Raw genomic sequence first — 25,486 nt, forward strand, 5'->3', positions numbered from 1 at the left:
TGGGAGGCAACCTAAGGGCAAAGGGCAGTGGAGAGAGTGCTGCTGGGGTGTCTGCTGCTGCTACCTGTGGGCAAGCCCCTCATCATAGCTTTGTGAGTGTATGCTCTTCACTCAGCTGTAGCCTCAGCACATTCAAACTGCGCCCCAGGTCTTTTTGATGAAAATTTCTGTTAGCATGGATGAGCTGAACAGACTAACAAGATTTCCAATTGAAAAAAAAAAGTAAACAAACTAGCCCCTCCCCCATCTCCAAATTCTAGAAACCTAGCAAGAAGTGGGTGGCCTTGAGCATGGATGGGAGTGCTTGGGATGGCTGTTTAAACCTAAGGCAAACAGAACACAAACAGGACTGAATAAAAAGATAAAACTAGCAAAGGAACCCAATAAGGATGAGTTGCCAACAGAGTGCAGCCCTCTGCATGGGAAGCCCTCTGCATGGGGAGCCGGCGGCTTTGGATGTCTCTCTTGGGTAGATGAGCTCCGCGCTGTGAAGTGAGTGCTGGACCTAAGGCCTGTAGTTGGAAGGGGTCAGGCAGGGAGGGGAGTCCGCCTCCTCGGCTGTCACTGAAGTGCTTTGACAAGATACAACTTTTCCCCATGTTCGCTTGTGAAGATCGGTGCCTTTTTGTAGTGTTCCACCAACTCATCCATGGTGTGAAACCGTCGCTGACCAATACAGTAGACATTGTCCACGAGCTGCACCTTGAAATGCTTGTTCTTCCCTGATGCTTTGAGAGAGACGGAGAAATCACTGGGCTGGGGAGGAAGCAAAACATAAGTTAGGACCTGGTTGTAGACAGGGGACCCCAGAAACATTCAGGGCATCTGCAAACGGAGAGGATAACCTGAAAACAGAAATCTTTCACTCTTTGAATTCTAACTTCTTGGCTCTATTTAGGGTTTCAGTCTGAATCTTCCACTTGTCCAAACCCAAACCACCCACTCTCTGCACTAACATAAAAAACTGTCTGCGTTTTGAAAGGCCCAGAAGCAATCTAAGGTTCTCAGACTGAATCAAAGGAAAATTAGCTTTTGCTTAGTACAGTATTAGTCTAAAGGAACACAGCCCTAACTGATCCAGCCCATTGCCACTGAGTGGATTCTGACTCAAAGAAATCCTGTAACAGGTTTCTGAGGTGGTAAATCTTTATGGGAGAATGCCCATCTTTCTCCCACAGAACAATTGGTGGATTTGAACTGCTGACCTTTTGGTTTGCAGCCTGATATGTTATGCACACCCTCGGGGCTCTGAAAAGAATTTGTTATTTGGAAATTAGGAAGGAGTTCATCATGGAATAATGCATGGCACAGTGTGTTAACCTAAATATCCATGAGATGTGATGCTTTCATTTCTCAAGCTATTTTATAAACTGGAGATTTACTAAAAGTGGCTGTGTATGCAGAATTAAATACTATTTTAAAATTAGATGAAAACATCCCAGAACCCTGGCATCATAGAAGATCATATGAACCAATCCTATCCACATAATATTCTAAATGGGGAAAACAATATTCTAAGTCACCATTGCACTGCACAATTCTCCAATCGGTACTATCTCCACAGCATTGAAAACAATGAACGCCTGCTAGCTCCAGTACCATCTTCCAAATCAACTGCTGGGTGTGACTTGGAGTATAAGTCACTGCACCCACCATCAGACCAAAGGGTCAGCATCGTGGTCACTGCCACTATTTTTAGCTCCACTAAATTAGGAGACCCACCACTGCCGATCACTGGTGTAAGAAATAGAGCAGGCCGCCACCAACGCAACCTTCGGATAGCTTCAGGTTTTCCCTAATGTTATCTCTATTTTTAGGCTTCAAATTCTTCACTATTAAGACTCTAGAAGTATGTATTTCATACATACACAAACACATACACACGTTTCTCTTTTCTGAGTGTGCCATAAGTTATACCTTTAGGAAAGCACAGAGGAATTCTGATTTCAAAGCTGAGCCTGAGCCAGACACTGTAAATCTTCCTGATGCAGGCAGTTTAGATGAGGAAGATCCATTTTTAAAAGGATATCTCTGTGAGTCGGAGCACGGGGTTCTTAGTCAGGCTTACACTCGTTCAAGAAAAGATGAGAAGTCTTTTCAGTGATTTAAAAGCTGCATGTGCAGCATGGTGACAGTGATGAAGAATTTGCTGTGAACAGCGATTGGTTTAACTGTTTCAAAGTGAAGGCAAATTCACGTAACATTAAAAGGCAAGTACAAGTTGTTCCAAATCAGGTGCTCTAAGTCCACAACTGCCTGTGTTTCATCAGTTTCCAGACAGCACTGCATTGCTTTTAGTGGAGGGAGTCTGATAATCAGTAGATGGGTTGTTTTTTTTTAAACTGGGATATTTTATTTTAATTAAAGCTTCTGAATTGTGTGTGCATACATGCCACAAGAGTGAAGCTCTGACAGCAGAAAAGGTGATTTTTAATTTTGTGCCTCTTTGTGGTGTTAAGGGTTTATTGTTCAAAATGGCTTTTCTAGTCACTGACTGACTTTGCCATGTGGATCAGCAGGAATATGAGAAGAGGGTGTGTTAGTCTATCCACAAGGGATAGTGGCTGGTTCTCACAACTAAATTGAGCAGATTCAGGGGCAGATTTTAGGAATCCAACCACAAGCAAAGATCATGCACAGTACATGTCCTTCAGAGTCAAAGATTCCCACGCCGCTCAGACTGGAGCTGACAGGAGAGCAGCAGTGACCACAGCAGAAGATCAGAGACCTGACAGGAGACAGCGGCCCTAGGGACTGCTATCCCATGGAACCAGAGCTAAGAGCTTCTGCCCAAGTTTATTTGGAAGCAGAGTAGCATCCCCTTCCTAAACAACATGCTTCCGGAAACTCTATGAACTTTGATAAATGTCAACAGTTATAGAAGGGCTTCAGGCTTTCGTTCATTCAGTCGGTATGAGTTGTGCTCGACTGGAAGACTATCAACAACAACAACAACAACAACAAATGGATGATTCAGGGGACAGTGGGAGAGCCATAATTGGCAGTGCTGTGAGCTTTGTGAACACTGGCCTGGGCCTGAAGTGTCTGAACACACGTTTAGGAAGATGTGAGTGTAGAGTATACTGTGCTGCTAATCTGAACTGTATCCTTTTGATTTCCCTAATAAGGTTCTGTGTGGTCTGTGAGGCACACAATGGATTTCAAACCCAGGAGAGCAGTAAAACTGGTGTTGGGATGAATACCAAAGGGTGTGGGGCCATGTCTAACCTCATGAGAACTTTTTTTTTTTTTCATGAGAACTGTTTTTGTGCTGTGGATGTTGGTGGTGGGCAGAATTACCTTTTGTGGAGTTAGCAGAGGTCAGGTACAGCTGGCCCCATGGTGACCTTGCTCTTTTTACACTCCTGAGCAGAAATCAGGTAAGAAAATAGCCCTGATTTCATGTATGCCACGCAGGAGTGCTCACTCTCTGGAGTGTTCATAATTCCAACTGAGTAGATTTTCCTTGAGGAACGAGTCACCCACGTACAAACCCACACAGTTACGTGCTAGCACTGGGCAGAGGAACTGGAATCACGGTTCTCCCAGGAGCAGCAGCACAAGCATCATGGGATTGTCTCCATCCCAGAACAACAGAACCGGACATCCAGAGGAGGGGCCCAGCACCCGGTGTTTTCACAAGCTCTCCTGGTGGTTCTCATAGAGTCCAGAATGGAAATACAATTTGAGGCCAACCACCACCAGCATTTTCAAATGTGAAAAAGTTGTGACTAGCCATTGTGATTTATGGGGCTAAACCCTGCATTGCAGGAAAAACCACTGTTGTTTTTACTCAGTCTGCAGCTGGCTTTCAAATTCGGTCCTGGACCCGGGCCCTGCTCCAGACACTCTTTACTGAGTATGTCTCCAAATGGGACAGCTGGGGCCCTGCAGGAGAGCATGCCCAAGTTCAGATGGCTCAGGGGATGTGATGGAGCTGGGGCTCCTCTGGGCTCCGAAGATTCAGCCTCCAGAAAAGAGCACAAAGAGGGCATAATCGCAGCACAGGCAGCTCCTCCAGCCCTGCGCCCGCCTGCTGTGGTCTTTTCATGCCTGGTTTTCAAAACAGCCTTGGAGAAATCAGACTGGAAAAGGACCGCACTATACTCCACCCCCTCAGCGAGGAACAGAGTAGTAGTATGATGATACAGTCATCTAAATTTAAGCTGTCAAAGAATCCGAACATGCTTGTTTGAATAGCTATATTGAGAAGGAGGACCAAACAAACACCAGCTCAACATTCTCTATCCACACGTTTTTAGCTTTGGGTGTCACCGATTTAAATCATAGGAATTCTTCTCTGGAGGGTGGCTCGCATGAGGTAATTAACGTGAGCTTTCCATGCTAGGGTACAGACTTGACATCGCTGTCAAGTCTCCATCACTGGAAGCCAACGTGTCATGATGATTTCTGAGGAGGAAAGAGCACTGCCTGAGGAATGTTATTCATGGCTGGCAAGTGCATATACCAATGCTACTGCTTTCTTACAGCACAGTAGTATCTGCATTACAGTATGAGGGTGACGACAGCTATTTTTAGGAACTCAACAATTTTATTTTGGAAATGAACTACTGAGAAAGAAATGTACCCATGTGCCAGGAGTCTTAAGATTAGCCACAGCAACGTGGCCAACACATGAAAAAATGCTCACCATCTTTAGCTACTGGAGTGACACAAATCAAAACTACAAGATACTATCTATCATCCCTGCAAAAATGGCTACAATTAGAAAATAAACAAATGTTGGCAAGGTTATGGGGAGATCAGAATCCTTCTCCACTGCTGCCGGTCTTGTAAAATGGTACAACCACTACAGGAAACAGCAGTGCGTTTCCTCCAGAAAATAAAATCAGAACACTAGTCCCAGTCATGAGTATACTCTCTACAGAGTTAATAGCAGTGACACCCTAAGTCCACAGCAGCATCATTCACAATAATAAAAAGAGTAAAACAATGCCAAATGCTCATCAGTAGATAACAAAACGTGGTTTGCATGTGTACACACACACACAGAGAAATATGAAATATCTATAAAGAATGAGTGCACCAAATATTACACTATTACACTGATGAATCTTAAGGACATTATGCTCAGTGAGAAAGGACAAATACAGTATGCAATTTGTAAGTTGTTGTTTGTTGTTTAATGCCGTCGAGTCGTAGACGACTCATAGCGACCCTATGAACGAATAGAGGACAAAAATACATATATATACAAAAACCCAGTGAAGTTTTATTTTGATGGTTTCCAGAGATATAATAGGGAAGAAGGAAGAATCACTCTTCAGGCTACAGACACATTTTAGTTGATGAGAAATACAATACCAAATCTGGTAATATGTGTACTGCTTGGAGGCTAGGATTTTGAAGCTGTCTGGCATACTTTGGGCATGTGTCCAGGAGGGACCGGTACATGGAGAAGGACATCATGCTTAGAAGGGTGGAGGGACAGCGCAGGAGAGGAAGACCTTGGATGAGATGCATTGACACAGTAACTGCGACAATACGAGTAAGTGTGTCAAAGTCAGTGAGACTGGCTCAGGATAGAGCAGGCTTCAGAGCTGTTGTACCTAGAGTCACTATGAGAGGCAGGTGATTTCATGGCACATAACAACAAGTACAGTTAAAGTAACTGATTAGATTAAGAAGCATACAAGAATTAGCACATTACTGATAAAAGTAACACAAAATTTTTAACAGCAGCAACATATGTATATAGGAAGGTATATCTGTGTATGTATGTATAGCTACAGGCATGTGTACATACATGTCTATGTGCTATCTTCATATAAATGTATACTTAATGAGGTTAGTTATAGAACAGGGTTCAGGTCTTTTGTTCATAGGGTCGTTATGAGTCGAATTCGTCTTGACAGCACTTAACCACTGCCAAGTGAGACTAGTGCTGTTATATTTTGGAGGAACATTCTAAGTTCTACATCACTCTTCTGTCAGTTTGCTGTACTGAGGTACTCTGGTTTTGCTGTGATGCTGAACCTTGTGTCATTTGGGTGTCAAATGTCCTAACTGGTTACCCATGGTGGGCAGTGTGTGGTGGAGCTCCCAGTTTAAAACAGGTTTGGAAGCAGGAGTGGCATCCACTTCCCAAACCACATGCGTATGGAAACTCTGGAAAAACGATGACAGTTAGAAAGGCATCAGGTCTTTTGTTCACAGAGTCGCTTGTACTTGACTGGATGGTAATCAACAACAACATAATCACAAGTATAATAAAATACATGAGACATTGTCATGGGATATATTCTAGACATAACATAGTAGCTTCCAAAAAGGGCTTACTGAGTTTGAAAACTTAAGACCATAGTCTTGTGGGATATAAATCAGTTAATTGGTATGATCAAGTCTTCAAAGTTTATGGAGACTACATTCTAGCATGGTGAAGTTTTGCATGCAGTCCCATAAGCTCACATATGACCATTTAAGGTCCAACTATTGCTCTTTACAGTTTGAAGTGAAAAATTAATGAATAAAATAAAAGATTGAAAAAAGCAAGGAGTCTACATGTGCTTGCTTACATGAGCCACTGCTTCATCTGTCCTGAGACCAAAGGGGTAGACAGTGCCCAGCAACCACTACAGCCCATTCTGACTGGGGATACAAAAGAAAATATCAGGTAAAATAGGCAGGGTGGGGGAACTGTTGTAGAATAGAACCCAAATTCTTTAAAAGGTTAGACTTAGTGGATTGGTTGAGATTGGAAGAACTCTTAAGACTTGCCTGCAGACACTGTTTCAACTCTGAACTGAAACTACCATTGGAGGTCATCTTTCATCTAAATCATGGGTTAGCTCAGGAGTAACTGCCATCACTCATGAGGCCTGTGCTCTTTTCTTAAAACAAACAAACAGACATCTATAGGATATTAAACTGTCAACCTTTACCCTACAGCAGAGATGAGAAGGTCAGCGGGCAGGAAAATGAGATTAATAGAAATGAACAACCAGAACAAAAATGATGAGAATGTTGGCACAGAATGGAAAAATGTAACCACTGCCACTGAACTATATGCATAGAAATTGTCAAATGAGAACATGGTCTACTGTATACATTTTCAACAAAACTGCAATTTAAAAAAAGTTTGGATAAAATCAATAAGTAATTTTCATCTATACAAAACATGAATTCCAATGGCCAACTGTTGAATGAGCATTTGTAGTCACCCATCCACAGTAAAAAAAAAAAAAAAAAAGTAGTCCATATAGAAAAAAACAGTACACAGCAAGATGATTATTAAAAATAAGCCAAAACTGCAGTCACACCTAATAGCCACCCACAGCAGAATGGAAAACTGAATGAGATGCATACCTCATCAACTAATCAAGTAATCAAAGGTACAGGGCCACACAGATTTTTTTAAAAGCTCATAAACTATGGATCAAAAGAAGAAAGAAAGAAAACAGCTATTGTAAGAAACCAATTAAAGAATTCTAAAGTGGCGCAGAACTAAAGCACACCACTTCTTTTTGTTACTTCTTTCTCTTTGTTCTTTGTGAGAGGCAGTCATTTGAACAGAACAAAGGAATATGACGCATGACATAAAATTATAAATGGTGTAGGCCGGGTTTGTAGCCTCTCGCTATGCTTATTCTCTGTTTGCTGCACAAAGAATCCAAGTGGAGGACAGGAGAAGAATGTGGGAGATTATATGTCAAAATAACAAAGATAAAAACTCCCATAACTAGACCAATAAACAACATCATGATAAAGAAAAAGACTGAAGATGTCAAAGAGGTGGTTCGTTTTACTTGGATTCACAATCAATGGAAGTTATCAGTCAAGAAATCAAATGGCATACCACGTTGAGCAAATCTACTGCAAAGAAATCTGTGAAGTGTTCAAAAGATGCTACTTTGAGGACTAAGTTGTGTCTAACCCAACTCATTGTATTTTTAATCATTTCCTTTACATGTGATATCTGGAAAAGAAATAAGGACACCAAGAAAGAAATGATGGTTTTGAAGTACAGTATTTGTGGAAAATACTGAGTTTATGGACTGATAGAAGAACATGCACATTTGTCCAGGTTGAATGCTTCTAAAGAAAATATAGTGAGACTTTCTCACATACTTGCAAAATGTTATCAGCAGCAATGGCCAAACTCTGCTAAGGGCTCTCATGCCTGGAAAACGAAAGGGTGGGCAGAAGAGGGGAAGGTCCTTTGTGAGTGGGATTGCCACAGTGGCTGAAACAATGAACTCAGGCAAACACAGCAACAATTATAAGGATGGTGCAGGACTAGGCAGAAATTATACAGAGGCAGGGTCTAAGAATTACATAAAGGAATTAAATAATGAATGAATGAAGCAGATCATCAGCTTCATTCCATTTTACAAGGGTTCCTATGAGCTGGAACCAAATTCATGGCTACTAACACAAGCACATCTGAATTGGATTCTGAATAATTATCAATTGATCACGTTGACCATGATTCACAGTGACTCTGTAGAATAACAGATCTGAATCCTGTGTCGTCCTCTTGGTCTCGGTTCTGCACAAGTTCATGTTTCAATCAATCCTGTTGAGAGTTTTCTTCTCCTCTGACCCTCAACCTTTTCCAGCATGCTGTCTCCACCGAAGGACAGGTTCGTAAGATGAAGTTTCTCCATCCTTACCTTTAACAGGCACTGTCCTGTGCAACTTACTGCCTCAACACTTGCTGGAGGGTCAGCTGAGTCAATTCTGTCTCTTCAGGACACCAGCAGCTTGGTTGGACTTAACTCCAAAACAGATTTGGTTGTTCTTTTGCCAGTTACTTCTTGCCAACACCACAATTCAAAGGCATCCATTCTGTCATTTACTGTGCAATTTTCAGATACATAGAAAGCAAATGAAAACAACATGGTCTGGACCAGGCAAATTTTTTCTTTCAACTGGTACCTTTATTCTTTAGAACTTTAGAGAGATCCATGACAGCTGGTGGTTTTCCCAATGCAGTACATCTTTTGGTTTGTGGATCTGGGTAAAATGAAATCTTCTGACATCTTTGTTCTTTTCTCCATCTATCACAATGTTGCCTTATTGGTCCAGTTGTGAGGATTTTTGTTTTCTTGATACTGAGATGCAACCCATACTGAAGGCTGTAATCCTTGATCTTTGGCAGTAAGTATTTCAAATCTTCACTTTCTAAAAGCAAAGTTATGAAATCTGCAGGGTGTTGAGGAGTCTTCCTCCAATTCTGATGCCACATTATTCTTTATATAGTTCAGCTTCTCAAATGATTTGCTCTTGGTCTATGTGTAGGTTTCACATGAGCACAATTAAATGTTCTGGGAATCCCATTCTTCTCAATGTTAGCCATAATTGGTTATGATCCACAGACATCTTTTAATACTATCTTCTCTTCAGCCTCTAAATGGAATGCTGAAGACAATTCATGATTGTTAGAAATCTAAAAGTGTTCTGGTGATTTACTGGTAAGGAGTTGTACTGCCATCCTAACACAGAAATTAAAATCTCTGTCAGGGCATTATTGTTTTAATTTTAGACTTTGGGCTCCTTTTGAATAATTTCTCTATATGCAAGAATCTAATTCAACTCCAAGTCCCCACAGTGGGCTTATAGAGTAGGTGTTCAAAGAATATGCTGATTTAGGAAGTTTTTTATTCTATGTCGTAAAACTATTAATTCCTTTAAGTAAGTCTCACACCTTACCTCTTTATACTTTCTGCTTGTAAGAAGCAACTACTTTTAGAAAAGAAAGCCAAAGAACCTATTCTTGGATGTCTCTACAGCTTCACTAACTTGATCCATTCTTTCAAATCCTTGCCCAAAAGCAACTCTGCATTTTTTATAAAACAAGTGTCTTGATCATATTATTATTCTCCTTTATTTAGACTGAATAATTACTTTCTTATAGAAGGAAATGAACTAGATGTTGAGAACAGACTTTAATATCCTTTATACCTTCCTTCATTCCTGACCCCATAAGGGTTAATGCAATTTTCTTTCAGATACAATGGCCATGAAGAAATGAGAGGGCGTGTTGATCATAAGCACTCCCAATTCTTTAATAAATTTCAATTTCCCATTCATATTTCACGCTGGATTTTAGGAAAAGATTAGATATTCCATCTGTGTGCCTCTCCAGGTCTTCCAGGTGGGCTGTAGACTATCTAGTTGTCCTGAATCTTTGTGTGTCCCTGACCTACATCTATATTGACACTCCTTTATCTCAAAGATGGTTTGAGTTTCCTATCAAAAACAGTATCATTCTTTCCTTTTATTTTGATAAAGAGTATTTTTCTTTCTCTTTTTCTGTAAGGAAGGTATTTTTGTCCACGGAAGGGGATTCCACCGCAAACTGAAAACCAAACTGTATTCTATTAACTATTTTATTTCTGAAAACTCACTGTTCAGTTCTCTCATTTTATTATATCATTCCTGTTAACTGTCCAAATAGTCCTCTTTTCAAATCCACTCAGTCTACATTTCTGCCACTGTTAACTGATGCTGTCCTCTATTTATAATGTCAAATCATCTCTTCCTTACTCGTGAGTATAGACAATCTCATTTCCATTTTCTAGTCTATAAATAGAAGCTGTGGTGACTTTGTGAGTAAAGAGTTGCACTGCCAACTCACCGGCTGGCAGTTCTAATTCACCAACTGCTCAGTGGGAACTAGATGGGCAATCTCCTCCTGTGAGATTTACTGATTCTGAAAGCCTGCTGGAGAGACAGCCATGAGTCTATTCTGATTAGAACTGTACTGTTTATTCTAGAAATACATCCCTGAACTCTTTAACGCTATAACCCTAAAACAAATCCTTATGGGGTATAATCAAATACTATCATTGCCTTTCAATTTTTTTAAATTGGTTTGCTTACAAAGTTTGTATACATTGTGTTTCCTACAATCAACCTCATGCATGATGTTTTAGAAAACTATTAATTATTTATTATTAATGCTCCTCCTTCTCCAGCAGAGCATCTGGTGCATTTGAACCACACACTTTTGAGCAAGGATTTGAAGCAATAGATCAAGTTAGTGAGACTGTAGAGATTGCATCCAAGAATATGTTCTTTGGCTTTCTTTTCTAAAAGTAGTTGCTTCTTACAAACAGAAAGTATGAAGACATAAGGTGGTAGACTTACTTAAGGGAATGACATAGATAGAATAAAATAATAAATAATTATTGGACCTTGCCCTCATTACCCTGTCTTTTTGCCCATACCCTTCCCATTTCCTTCCCTTCCTCCCTCCACCTACCAAACTGTGAAACTCTGTGGTTTCACCCCTATACATCCTCAGCCCTCCCCACCCCTTGAGTTCCCAAACATATTTTACTAGTTGCCTTTTTATTTTTACATTAGTCTTATGCAGTATTTGTCCTTGAGACTGTGTTAATTCACTCAGCATAATGCTTTCCAGTCTTTCTCAAGTTATGTAGTATTTTTCGAAATCATTGCTCTTGAGTGCGGCATAGTTTTTCATTGTGTGAATGGACCACATTTTCTTAATCCATTAGGCTGTGGCTGGACCTTTAGGCTCTATTCATGTTCTTGTAATGATGAATAACACTGCTATGAACATTGGTGCACAGATCTCATTTATGTCTCAGTTCTAATTTCCTTGAGGTATATTCCTAGCAGTGGAATAACTGTGTCATACGGAGTCTTCCAAACTGTCTTCCAGAGCGGTTGCACCATTTTACAATTCCACCAACAGTGTATGAGAGTTCCTACTTCTCCACATCCTCCCCAACATTTACTGCTTGCTGTCCTACTAAACTCTGCCACTGCTACTGGAGTGAGATGGAATCTCATTGTGGTATTGATTTGCATCTCTCTTATTACTAGTGACTGACCATTTCTTCATGTGTCTGTTGGCCATTCAAATGTCTTCTTCTGTGAAAATTATTCTACTTCTTTTGCCCATTTTGTAACTGACTTATGAGTCTTTTTCTTATGGAGGCCCAGGAGTATTCTGTACACTTTTGTTACGAGACTAACTTATACAAATTAAGAAGTATTAATCATTAAGAACTTGACAGTCTTCAGAATACTGTAGCCGATTAGAAAAAAACAAACAAAAAAAAAAAAAAAAAAAAAAAAAAAAAAAAAACAACAAACCAAACAATGTCCTAACTCCATTATTCAAGTTAGTAGGTATGTGTGTTCAGCTAGTCTCTAAATGTTTTCTAAAGCCCAGTAGAGACTAATGGAACCCTTTAGACTATGAATCGTAGTCCTAGAACCCAGAACAAAGGTCAACCCCAGGGCTCAACTTTCTGCCAAACAACAGGCTTTTCAGGGGAACAATAACATGGGGAAGCACTCAATACTGAGAACAGCCATCCATCCGCAGAGTCAAAGAGCAGCATTTAACCCACGTTAAAGCTCTGAAGCTAAGAAAGGGCAGGAGAAAAGGATTAATGGAGTAAGAATTACAGGGAGAAAGGAGGAAAGTGTAATTATATTGTTGCTAATCGATGTCATAAAATAAGACATTTATGGATAATTGAAGGAAATAGCAATTTGGTTTGTATATGATCCTTCAAATCACAGTAGAAAAGAAAAAACAGTTAAGGGGTTGGAAAAAAAGAATGTTATCTGAAGGTAAATGCTCTTTTGTTCCCTTGGAATAGCTGGTGGATTTGAACTGTCAATCTTTTGGTATGCAGCCAATACATTATACTTTCAGGATTCCTTATATTAAAATGATCTCTCTAAACTTCACAGGCATGAGTTTTCATAGGATGTGACCATCACTCCCACAACCAAAAATTGATGTACTTCTCTCTCTTAAAAAAAACTAATGACTTCTCAGAGAAGTCATTCCTTACAACAGAAAAATATTAAATACTTTAAATAAAAAGATAGTAAAGTCAACTTCCTTTATACTGGAATCCCTTGGAATTTTCTTGAAAACAAAACAAAACAAATCCTTATAGATAATATGTTTTAAAAAGAATACATACTTAAAGTTAGGCATCTGTAGTAACCTCAATCAAAGGATCAGTTTTAGATCCCAAGTTTACAAGAGGAAGAGGAAATGAAAATAAAGGCATTTCTGCCTCTTAAAGGAACACTGATCTCATCAGCAATCTTTCCATTTCACACCCCCCACTGTGTGATATGTCAGATTACAAACCCAAGTGCCCTCTCTGGTCTGGTGGTAGCTGTGAAAACCAAGCTCTAATCTTAAAATGCTAAAATGAATAGGAGAGGCCAAGAAGGAATGGCAGTGGAGAGGGGGAATGTTGGCAAGAAGCAAATGCAGTGAATGGTGGAAAGGGACTAAGCAGTGGAGACCACCAGGGCACGCGCCCCCCACACCAGCCAACGGCAGCAGAGAATAATAGCCCCGGTGATGAAGAAGAAAAAGCAGTAAGGCTGGCACAGTTGTACAGTCAGGAGAAGAGTCAATATGCCTCAGAAGTCCCTTCCAGCAGCCCTCTGGCACAAGATGAACACACTCCATACAACAATAAACCCCCAAAGGAAAAGAGTCTATATACATAACTAGGCCGCACAGCAATCTTCAAACAGAAAAAGATCACCGAGTACAAGACTTACACAAAGAAAAAAAGACCACCAAGTAGAAAGCTTATACAAGACCCACCAAATTCTCACCTTCCGCCCCAATTCTTGAAATCAAAGGGCCACAGCACTCTTCCTTCTGAGAATTCTCTTCGACTAGAACATTTCACATCAAGATCACCCTGTTAATGCAGGATTGAACTTTTTCCTTAAGCATTCTTGAGCTCTCACTTTATATTGTAATTGGTTTTCCAGTGCTTTCTCGAAGTTTCTGCTCCATAGAGTTAAAAGAGTTAGTTAATTCTTTCAAGCTTCAAAAATGATCGAAAGGAAACTATGCAAAGAGCTTACATAGTGTGAGAACAATTTAAAGTGATGTCTTGCCAGAAATGATAAACTCTGGTGGTTTGATAAGAAAACCTTGGAGTTCAGATTTCAGATGTAGTTAAATTCCAGTTACAGTGTGCTTGCCCAAGCAAAGTCTAAGGTTGCAGCAGACCCTGCAAAGCTGCTGACATCATTAGGAGGTCCTATTTCCACTCTGTGATGCTCTTTCTGCCTTAAAGAAAAGATCACACATGACTCTCTCTCTGAAGAGGAAACACAATAAATTCTACTCAGATTAGTCCACCAGGAGCCTTTACTTACTTATCATGGTTTTAAACATTTGCACAGTATACAATTACTCAAAATAAAATTCAAAGTCATTGTCATTGACTTGAAACCAACTCCCAGCTGATGGTCCACTGGGTGTCCAAGGCTGTGAATCACACAACAGGACACTGCCCATCTTTCTCCCTCAGAACCACCAGTGAATTTGAATTGCCTGAGGCTTGGCTGTTATGAGCACAGTGTAATTCTCTAGCGATTATACCACCAGACCTCCCTGCACAACTGCTAGAGTACAGCACACAGAAAATTAGTATGATGTTCTGCATTTTAAAAAATGAAACGGAAGTAAATCAATACGATTTACAAAACTGGTCTTGTTAGTCATTGTGAGGTTGGGTACCCAGTGAGGGCAATCCTGTGGACAAGAGAACAAAATACTCCTGTGCCACCCTCTCAACTGTTGTGTGTGTGAGGCCCTGAAAAGCTTATGAACAACCACAAATAAAAAATACATGGTCTCTATCTTTGTAGCCCTTAGTTTTGGAGTCTTACCACACAGACGCAATATGTGGAAAAAGATCTGCAAAGAGGGTTGGTATTTCCATAATGCATATGAAAAAGTTGCCTTGTGTGATACTGGCTCAATTCTCTAAGATGGGCTCAGTGACACACACTAAACACACGTTAATACACAAAAAGTCTGCCTACAGCTAGAAATGGATTTGCTGCTGTAAGCCATACTGCTCCCATACCCCCATGCACAAACTCACCTCTCTAAAGAACCACATTTTTCTTTTCCATTCAGCTCATAAATGCTCTTAAAGCTTTTAGAAAATGAACCCAGTAGCTGCTACCTGGGGTTGAGATGGCCTTGGGATTATATGATTTAAAAAGATAAACAAAACAACCGACAAAAGGCTGTACTGGAAACCAGGCACCCGTCTCACAGAGAACACTCTGTGCCTCGCACACAGATACAGTGGCGACAACGTAAATCGCTAGGGCCTCGGTGGGATCACCGACAGAATGGGAAATGGAGAGAAAATAATACTGGAGTCTGCAGAGTAGAACAGGGCATGGGGAAAGCACAAGATGGAGACAAAACAGCCTTTACAAATAAAAAATAGCTGACTTACCCTCCCATCTCCATGCACACGTCCCTGGGAGAACAAGAAATAACTGAACTGGTGAGTTACTATATTGCACAGGTTTTTAAGTAAATTAGAGAGTACAGAGTAAGTCTTATTCATCTACGAGTTTCAAATTACTCTTTGGCTATTTCAAGTATAATCTGTAAAGGAAATGGCATTAATAATGCCACATTGTTTAGCTGGCTGGCTGTGTGTGTGTGTGTGTGTGTGTGTGTGTGTGTGTGTGTGTGAATCCAACAAAGCTGCTGAGGAAACTCCAACTCATGGTGACCCCGTGTGTTGAATACAACCGTGCACCACAGGGTTTCCAGGGGCCAAATCTTCATCACCTGTCCTGTTTCCTGAAGCACCTCCAGGAAGGCGGTAACCTTCAGCCTTTCCTCAGCATGATCCCAGGGACTCACTGAGTACTGGAACACATGCATGTGCACACCCCCTGCTCTACGACCCACCAACGGGTTGAGTGAAATCCAGAGAGTGGCAGGCACTTACCGAAGACTCACTGTCTCTAATGAGGAAGTCCCCCTCCACACCCCTCTCGTTGAGGGCGCACTCCGCCTGGTGTCGTGTCACGTTCCCATAGTACCACTCTCTGCCAGCGAACCGTCCAGTGGCCGAGGGGCCGGTGTAGCTTATCTGAGGGGCGTGGGAAGGGTGCAAGGCCGGCCCATCACTGAGGACCACCACGTAGTTTTTGGGAACAAGACCGATCTGCCCCCGGGAATTTTTACATTTCCACCATTCTGGGTCATTCTCGGGTTTCTCAATCACTTCCATTGTTTCTCCCTTCTCAAAATTGAGCTCCTCTTCGGTCACGGAGCTGAACGGGTACAGTGTCTGAACCACGTGGAGGACCCGCATGCCCTGGCCGTTGCTCATGGAGGCGCCCTTCCTTAAGCTCAGGAAGCTCGGGGAATCTGCAGTCGCTTCGTCCACTTCCTCCATGACATAGTTTGAAGGAAACCATCCGATCTGCCCGTTGTAGCTGCCACGCCACCAGCCATCACTGCACTTCTCCATGACGATGACACGGGATCCTTTCACCAAGGACAGCTCGTCCTCCCGCTCAGCGAGATAAGCAAACTTCACGTAGGCTGGGATGTTGAGGTCATAAATGCGGTCAGCACTGCTTCCATTGGAGGGGTATTCTGCATCCGTACTGGGCGTGGGGGAGGCATCTCGAGCGCTGGTCTTCCTTTTTGTTTTACCAAGGCCTGTGAAAACACAGGGAAGGGCTTAGTGGGCACTCAAGCAGGACACTCTTGTTAAAACACTAAGCAGTTTAAAAAAAAATTAAATAATTAGTATTTGTAACAATAAACAGGGAGCTCTGGTGGCTTAGTGGTAAGGAGTATATGGATTTGTTTTTATTTCCTACTAGTTGATTTACAAAATTTGAATACATTGTTTTTAAGAACAAATTATTTCTATTTCCCTTACCCTGCTCCCATCAAACTGTACAACCCCATGATTATTCCCCTCACTTTTCCTACACATCCTCATCCCTCTGCTTCCAGCCTCTCCCACCCCTCTTGGATCTTCATACTCATTCTACAATAATGGTTTTATATAATATTTATTCTTGTGGGACTGAATTCAGTCAATTCAATACAAATGGGGGATGTAGGACATAAATTATGATTACAAACTACCAGCACCATCTGAAAGAGAAAATGTTGACAACAGCATAGTGCAGTGTGAAATAACTAAATACAACATATTACTAAAATTTGATCTTTTCCTTTACTCATTAGAAGGACAAGAATGCCAAAGGACCAGCAAGACAAAAGGTAACAGAAAGAGTAGAAAGTTACAAAAGGTAACAGAAAGAGTAGAAAGTTAAGTTTCATTTTGAAATGAGTTTATATGAGCAGAGAATTCCTGTTAGATATAACATAAAAAAGGCACAGACTGAATGGTTCTTTTATTGGATAGGAAACAGAAATAAAGGAATTCAAAAGCCTACTGAAACGCCAAGACAGTCCAAGTCTCAGGTGACAAAGCTTACACACCCCTCCCTCACAGTCCAGCCTTCCTCTTCCTCCTCTCCTGTGACAGTCAGTGTCCTCCCTGGCTGCCTGATCACGTGACAGGCCCTCCTGGACAGGGATGGCTGCGGCTCACCTTTCCTCTCCCTGAATTTCCAGTGCAATGGCAACCCAAAAGGTCACACTCCTCTGGTGGTTTGAATCCACCAGCAGCTTCTTTGGAGAAAGGTGGGGTGGAGGGGGTGGAATTTCCTCCCATGAGATTTATGCTATTATGTGTCACGGAGTTGGTACCGACTTAAAGCTGACTGTCCAATGAGTTTTCAGAGGCTTGTAAACAGCATGGAAGAGGGTGCTATCTTCCTCCCAAGGAGCAGCTGGTGGATTTGAACTTAATGCCTTAGAGTTGGCAAACTCATTAGGCCTCTGAAAAACTACTGGGTAGAAATGAGGGGTTTTTTGTGTGTGACTGACACATAACTCACTAGGTTGTGGTGAGTAAATCAGAAGAGATTATCTGATGCAAGCCCATGTGCTAGAACAGAACTGTACTCCATGGGATTTACAATGTCTGTGAGATTTGGGAGAGACCCTGGTGGCACAGTGGTCAAGAAAATAGAAAAGTCAGTGGTTGGAGGCCACCGGCTACTCTGTGGAAGATATGACAGTCCGTTCCAGTGAAGATTACAGCTGTGGGAACCCTATCTGTTAGTTCCACTCTGTCCTACAGGGTCACTATGATACACGATTGATTCAAACAGCAAACGGCGTGATCTTTTAGAAATAGATTACTAGGCTTATCTTTCAAAGTGCCTCTGTGTAGGTTTAGGGAATTCTGATGGCCTCGTCGGAGCTCTGGTGGCTTTGTGGTCAGGTGTTACGCTGCCAACCCACAGGTACATGGTTTGAATCCACCACTTGCTCTGTGGAAGAAAGATGGGCAGTCTCCTCCAGTGCAATTTACTGCTTCTGAAAACTCACTGAGGGGTTAGCTAAGGGTTGGTGGTTAACACATAACAACAACACCTGTGCAGTTTCAAACCACAAAATTTTTGTTTCATTGCTAAGGGCTTCATGAATCATTGACACTACTCAGAGACACACACAACATACCAGTGAATCATAAAATCTACTGAAGGGCCTGATTTCTTAAAAGGGAATAAAATAAAAATCACAGAATGCATGAAATGCAGTTAAGATAAGTACCATTTCTTCGGTTTAATGAGAGTGTGTCCCAGACTGTAATGTGAAACATATTTCTTCCTATGGATGAGGGAAACAGCCTGAAAAGCCCTGAGGTAAAAATGCTTTAACACAGTTAAAATGCATAGAATTCGGGAACATTCTCAGGAAGTGAGCCCCAGGGTGAAGACATGCCGGTGGTGCTGCACCCCTGGACCAGTGAGGGTGGTTATGCTCCTGAACCTTGTCTAATAGAGAGCTGCCTGCCCACCAGCTCTGCTGCCCATCCACTCTATCCCTAATGTGGATTCTGTATGAAAACTGTGGTCATTTGCAGCCTTTTCCCTCTCCAGATTGATACAAATGGAAAAGCATTTTCATGGGTAACTTGTGCTTTTTGCTCCTTTCATTACTTGAACTGGAATGAAGACACTCTAGCCCTTACATTCATGTTTACTTTTATTATGTTGTTGAACATGGGGTCACATGGATTACCACAGATCTTCTGCAAGTGGAGAGACCGCTGGTTACCTTCTATCCAGTGTGGACAGGTCCAGGATCTGAGATTACACTGGCCGGGACCTGTGTCCACTCTACCATGCAGGAGGGCAGCTGGATGAGCACAGTGAGGCAAGGGCAATGTATGTGAGCTGCTGAGAAGTGGATATTTATAAAAATTTTAAAACAAATCTAACAATTCATCAAAGTGAAAGGATTCTGCTGGGTATGTACCAAAACACTGTATTCAAGGGCATGGGAAATGCCAGAGAAACCTGGGACACTGGACCAAGGTTTCAGGCCTTCAGGTCAAGTCCAAAGAATGATCTGAAAGGAATATATGATTAGGCATCATATGTATGGCAACAACCTGAAACATGAGGTGCACTGCAAAATGGACTGGGTGGGGAAAGGGCAGAATCATGGGAGGGGGGAAGAAAATGTGTAACAATAAAAAGAAAAACACATATACTCAAAATAAAACCTTTACTTTTTCATAGAGCTAACTGGCTTTACAAATAATTATGCACTTCTCAATTGGAGGATAAACCCTTTCCTATGTTTTCAAAGGCAGGGCAGTTCAACCATGCAATGAGAGAAGCACTGTGATGATTTAACAGCTTCGAAATCCAGAAAGCAGACAATTCATAAAGAAAAACTTCTCTCCAGAATGTAGGGTGCCTAAAGCTCTGTCATGAAGACATTTAAAAATCCATAAAATACTCCATATGGTGAAGCAATGATAAAGTACCCCTTTTATTGGTAACAAAGATTTTCTTAAAAATTACATTTAAAAGTAACATTTTTATTTTAGTAGGCCTTTTACAATCTGTGCACCAGAAAAGCTATTTGAGGAAATACCTAGTGAAGATGTATTCATCATAACAGAAAGATTAATTAAGAGTATTCATCCTGCTACACAGATAAAGGTGACAGGATTACCCCAAAAGACAACAGGAGAGCTTGGCTATCACGGATAGATGACACTGTCCATCATATTGATCATAATACTTCATAACCAACTTATGGATAATTTGCACTTATCTTTCCTTTGGTGACTTAAGACAGACTGGCCCTCTGTTGTTGTTAGGTATCACTGAGTCGGCTCTGACTCAGGGTGACCCTGGGTACAAGAGACTCTGTGCCATCCTCATAGTCTTTGTGTTTAAATCCATTGTTGCTGTTACTGGGTCACTCCACCCTCCTAAGGGTCTTCCTCTCTTCTCTCTGACCTTTTACTTTTCCAAGAATGACTTCCTTCTCCAGGGACTGGTCCCTCCTGAGAACCTGCCCAAAGTTAGCATCACTCTATCTAGTGGCTTTTCCTGCCGTGTGCCAGGCCCTAGCCAAGACACTGGGCACAGCGAGATAAGGACAGGTAGACTCAGCCATATATGATGCTTCTACTTCCTTACCAGAATTAATATCCTACACAGGATACACAATCCTACATACAAATACACAATGGCACATTTACTCATTTTGCTTACTGTGGTCTAACTGAGCTTTGAGGTTCTGTGGATGACATTACTACAGGTTCATGAATACAGAGGCCTGGGAAGAAATCCTAGGTCTAACTCTTATTGTTGTTATTGTTGCGTGCCATAAAGCTGGAACCAACACAGAGCTGATTCTCTAGCTGGTTTTCAGAGGCGGTCATTACACAGGAGGAGACCGCTCCTCTGTCATCGTCCCAAGCAGGCATAAACCTTTCCTCAGAGTCTAGGGAATGACTTAGATCTCTGTGTCAGAGGTGGGGCAGGACAATAGTTTAGCTGATAAAAATGTAAGTGGATCCGCATCTGTGAGCCTGAAAGACAAACTGCTGCCCGAAATACACTGATCTATATGGGCCTCAGCAACATTCCATCATTCCTTTGTACTTAATCTGAAGTCCTAACATCATCCAAGTTATAGCTGTGAGATCTCAAAGGAATGCCTTTTAAATCCTGAAGCAGCACAGAGCCATGTGTATCTATCTACCAGGAGAGACAGTGTTCCCACCTACCCGGGACAGCAAGACCATAAGAAGAAAGCAGTGTGCACGATCTTTAATTCCTCCCCAAGTTGCCAGGCTTGCAAGGGAATTCTCTAACACAAAGCCACATTTATTACCTTTGATGCAAGCAGGTAATATGGGCATACCACTGCTTCCTATTTTCCTAGTTTACATTTCTTCTAGACATCTTGCATTTCATGTCTTTTTACTTAAAAGAAGACAATCATGCCATCTACTTTTGAATAAGGATCGTGTGATTTTCTTTTCCTTCCAGGATTTTACATATTTTCCAGTAATAAGCAGCAGTACTCACGCATTTCTTAAAAGATTCACACCATTTTTACCTAACACAGCTACACTTTAAGTAAAACTTAGTACACCAGAGATTCTTATTAATCAGTGTGGCTTCTAGCCGGCCTTCAGTGCAGACACTAAGACCCTCTCAAGACCAGGTTCAGTGGAGAGCACACATAAATGCATCCATTCCTGATGACTTACTCTGCGTAAGACGCCTACCAACCAGTCAGTCCACTGCCATCAACTGATAGTGACCAGGCAGGATAGAGCAGAGCCATCTCTTCAGGTTTCTGAGGCTGTAAATCTTGATGGAACAGAGTATCTCATTTTCCTAGGTATGGCTGGCAAATTCAAACTGCCAATACTTGGGTTAGTACAATTACTGCAGGGCTGCATTTACAGAGGCTAGGTGGAACATTTACTCTGTCTTGGTGACATCTGGGTGGGAGTTCAAGAGATGTGGTTTCCCTCTCAATTTTAATCAGACAATTTAGTGTTTGAGCATTTTGGTTGGAAGTGCTTTTATTGTTTGCTTTGCATAAATCTTACTATGGATTTGAAAATGTAGCATGTGGCACTGCAAAACCATTTAAAGCCTGGCATACTCTCTCAGTTAAGGTTAAATAATATTTTTTATTTTTTTTAACCAAGTAATGACATTCTCTATAGCTTGTTCAATTATGTATAAACTGCAACACCTTCGCATGAATAAATTCTGAACAGAGAAGAAATGGAAAACATTGTGGGGCGGGGACGGAGATCAGAAGACTGACCAGGATTTTAACTCCTGTAATACTGAAGATTAAAGAGCTCTGGTGGCCAACTGGAGAAGGAACTGTGCTGCCAACAACCAGAAGACACGCAGTTCGAATCCCCCAGCTGCTCTGTGAGAGAAAGATGGGCATCCTCCTTCTGTGCCATTTACAGTCTCTGAAAATCCACTGGTAATGAGTTGGTTTGACGTTGAAGAGTAATTATTCTACACAGGGGCCCCTGGCAAGAGGTAGTTGACAAAAGTGCTCCACAGAGAAGAGGGGTGACAGTTTCATGGAGTGTGCCCTGCTCATCCCAGGTCTCACCAGCCACCTGGCAGTCAGCTGGGCCCTGGCTCCACAGAGCTGCTCGGGATGTACCAGGCTTGGGGCCAACAGAGAATCTGAACAAGTTGTCAGGGAAATACCTCTATAGCTGTCACACTGAAGACCAGCCCTGTTTATATTTAATGAAAAAAAAAAAAAAAGTATTTCTGACTCTGTGAGTAGACAGTGTAATTTTAAATGGCAAATAGCTAAGTTAGATTTTTTTTTTTTATTTAGGTTGTTTATTTTTCATTTCAATGAACATCTACAGAGATTTTGGGATTCCATTCATTCATTGTTGCACCCTTCTCCCCGCACAAATCGCTAAGTTAGATTTAAAGGTAAACTTACACACTTCTGATTGTGTGATGATTTTTCTGGCATCAAGCTATTAGATCTATGATCCGAGTTACACTTTTATTGACGTTAATAAGCATATTTTAACTTTCTGGACTAAAATTACATATATTAAAAGGTGAATAAATGCTTTAGAATGTCATACATTATTAATGCTATTCTAAAGTAAAAATCTTTTATACTTTCCTTTTAAGATAAAGGGATGTTGTAACAGATCAGTTTAAAATATGTCCTGTCATCTTCTACTTGGAATCTAGGAAATTTAAAATGAAACTTCAAACAAATTTGACAGCTCAGATATATATTCAAGCAAATTCATTTAGACACAATGTACTCAAAGTTTTGGCAACTCTATGGCAAAATAATTTTATTTTTGTTACTAATCAGATCTGGAACCTAAACTAGATTTACCTAGAAAACATTCTTGTACTTGAAATCTCATTTACAGTACGTTAAATATGCTAAACTGAAAGCCAAAGTCACTGTTGCCAAGCTAGCACACTGCTGTTAGGTACCACTGAGGAGGCTATGACTCAGAGCAACCCTAGGAAGGGCCAACCTGAATCCTTTCCTAGCCTGTGCCATCCTCATCATCTGACACTCTAGACTCTACTGCTGAAGTCACTATGTCAAGCCATCTCACTGGCAAGTCTTCCTCTCATCCACTGATCCTCCACAGAGATTATAAATTTCTGAGGTTTTGCTCTGATTATCAATCCCCTACTGTCAAATCTACACACAGGACACAGAAGAACTGCTCCGTAGGACTTTCTAGGGCTGTCAACCTTTACAGAAGCAGACTACACATCTTTCTCTTGCAGGGTGTCTGGGGGTTTGAATCACTGATCTTTCAGCTCTTAAACATTTTTAAAAACCACTGCACCATCAGAGCTCTGATTGCTGTTGTGGACTGCCATCCAGTTGAGCACGACTCACCGTGGCTCTATGAACAAAAGACCTGAGGTCTTTGTATAAATATAGTCATTTCTCCAAATTCATAGTTTCCAGAGGCATGCTGTTTGGGAATTGGATGCCACTCCTGCTTCCAAACCTGTCTTAAATTGGGAGCTCCAACAAACACGTCCACCTTGGGCAACCATTATGGCATTTGACACCCAAATGGCACAAGGTAGCGCATGACAGCAAACCCAGATTACCTCAGTACAGCAAGTACAACAAATTGACAGAAGAGTGATGTACAACTTAGAAGAACATTCCTCCAAAATATAACAACACTCATCTCACTTAGCAATGGTTCAGTGCTGTCAAGTTGAGTATGACTCACAGTGACCTCATGAACAGAAGACCTGAACCCCGTTCTACAACTAACACAATTTCTCTATGTTCACAGTTTCCAGAGGTATGTGTTTTAGGAAGTGGATCCACTCCTGCTTCTAAACCTGAATCAATCTGAAAGCTCCTTCAAACACTGTCCATGATGGTTAGCCATTTTGGTATTTGACACAACTGTGGCACAGTGTTCAGCATCACCGAAACTACAAGTTACTTCAGTATAGCAAACAGACCAAAAAGTAGAAAAGATTTTACTATTGAATGCTAACTAAGTTGTTCTGTCAAGATCTGATTATTGTACAAAATGATCAAATTAGGAATTAGGATGTATTTCATGTTTGGTCACTAATACGGCAATCAAGAAAACAGTAAGAAAGTAACATTTCTTATAGAATACTTTAAAAGGACAACACGTCCTTTTTCATCTGGAAGGAGAGTTGACTAGAACTTTATCAAACTTTGTTGCTTAGCTTGGAGGGACAACTTAGAGGAAGACCTCGACTCAGTTGACCAATGGTTTCCGAGGTTCTAAATCGTACAGAAGGAAAATGTCCACTTTCTCCCAAAGGGTAGCTAATGTATTTGCACTGCCAGAAGTTTCACCTTTGGGTTAGCAGTGCAAATCTCTAAAGATGAGGCCACCACTAAGGAAGATGTCAATAAAGCTGAAATCCTTTTCTGATGGTTTCATCTACCTCTCCACCTTGCAATCAATAGCCGAGAGTCACTCCCTTTCTGTGAACATAGTAAGACCTTCTGACCTTGTCTCAGAGATGACCTTTTCAATGAGGAGGACCAAAACTCGTAACTGTTTTTTAACTGCAAGATCTGCTTTGAATTACAGACTCTCCTGTTTTCCTCTTTACATGATGTGCTGTGTCAGTCTTTTCCCTGGAGACAGTTCAGCATTCAGAACTGAGAAGGCCAGCATTCAGCTGCTGCAAGCAGTCCAGATGTCCTTGCATCAAAAGGCCAAGAACCACACTCCACATAAGCAACCTGGTATCCCCAGGTGATCCCTCTTAACAACCCTGATATAGATGAAGAGCCTTTAGGTGCTTTTCTAGTGATACACACATCCCCCGCCCCGTGACTCCTTTGAGGGCAATCAATCATCTTGAAAGAGCATGCTCCATGATAACCAAGCACTAGCCAGGCGGCCACTATTTTGAAAGAGCAGCACTTAGAACACATTTTGTGCTCACTAAGTAGCTAAGTGGAAAGATGCCATCCTGGAGCACAGGCTAAGAGTGCCTACTGATTGGCATATTCTCCCCTTATTAAAAATAACCCCACCTTTCCCTCCTAAAAGTGCTGAACAAACTTCAGCTTCCCCCCACATTCTTAGCCTTGTTGTTGTTATGTGCCATGGAGTCGTTTCTGACTCATAGCGACCCTATGCACAACAGCTCTAAACCCTGCTCTATCCTGTGCCAACCGCACCGCCTCTGACACACCCATCCCGATTACCCCAGTCACCGAATCAATCCATCTCATAGAGGGTCTTCCCCTCCTGCGCTGTCCCTCCAC

At 41.4% G+C, this 25,486-nt stretch overlaps 1 protein-coding gene across 1 annotated transcript in view; it reads right to left on the bottom strand.

The window, feature by feature from the left end:
• Nucleotides 1-560: 560 nt before the first annotated feature.
• NCK2 (NCK adaptor protein 2) overlaps nucleotides 561-25,486 on the bottom strand; it is a 51,649-nt gene continuing 26,723 nt past the window's right edge. Inside the window, exons 2-3 of the mRNA XM_006883837.1 lie at nucleotides 15,756-16,477; nucleotides 561-756 (exon numbers count right to left, since the gene is read on the bottom strand). Of these exons, the coding sequence (XP_006883899.1) occupies nucleotides 562-756; nucleotides 15,756-16,477 (917 nt within the window). The 3' untranslated portion in view covers nucleotide 561. The remainder of the gene's footprint in view (nucleotides 757-15,755; nucleotides 16,478-25,486) is intronic.

The sequence above is a fragment of the Elephantulus edwardii genome, unplaced genomic scaffold, assembly GCF_000299155.1.
Source record: "Elephantulus edwardii isolate Elephantulus edwardi_28Jun2011 unplaced genomic scaffold, EleEdw1.0 scaffold00030, whole genome shotgun sequence".
Lineage (NCBI taxonomy): Eukaryota > Metazoa > Chordata > Mammalia > Macroscelidea > Macroscelididae > Elephantulus > Elephantulus edwardii.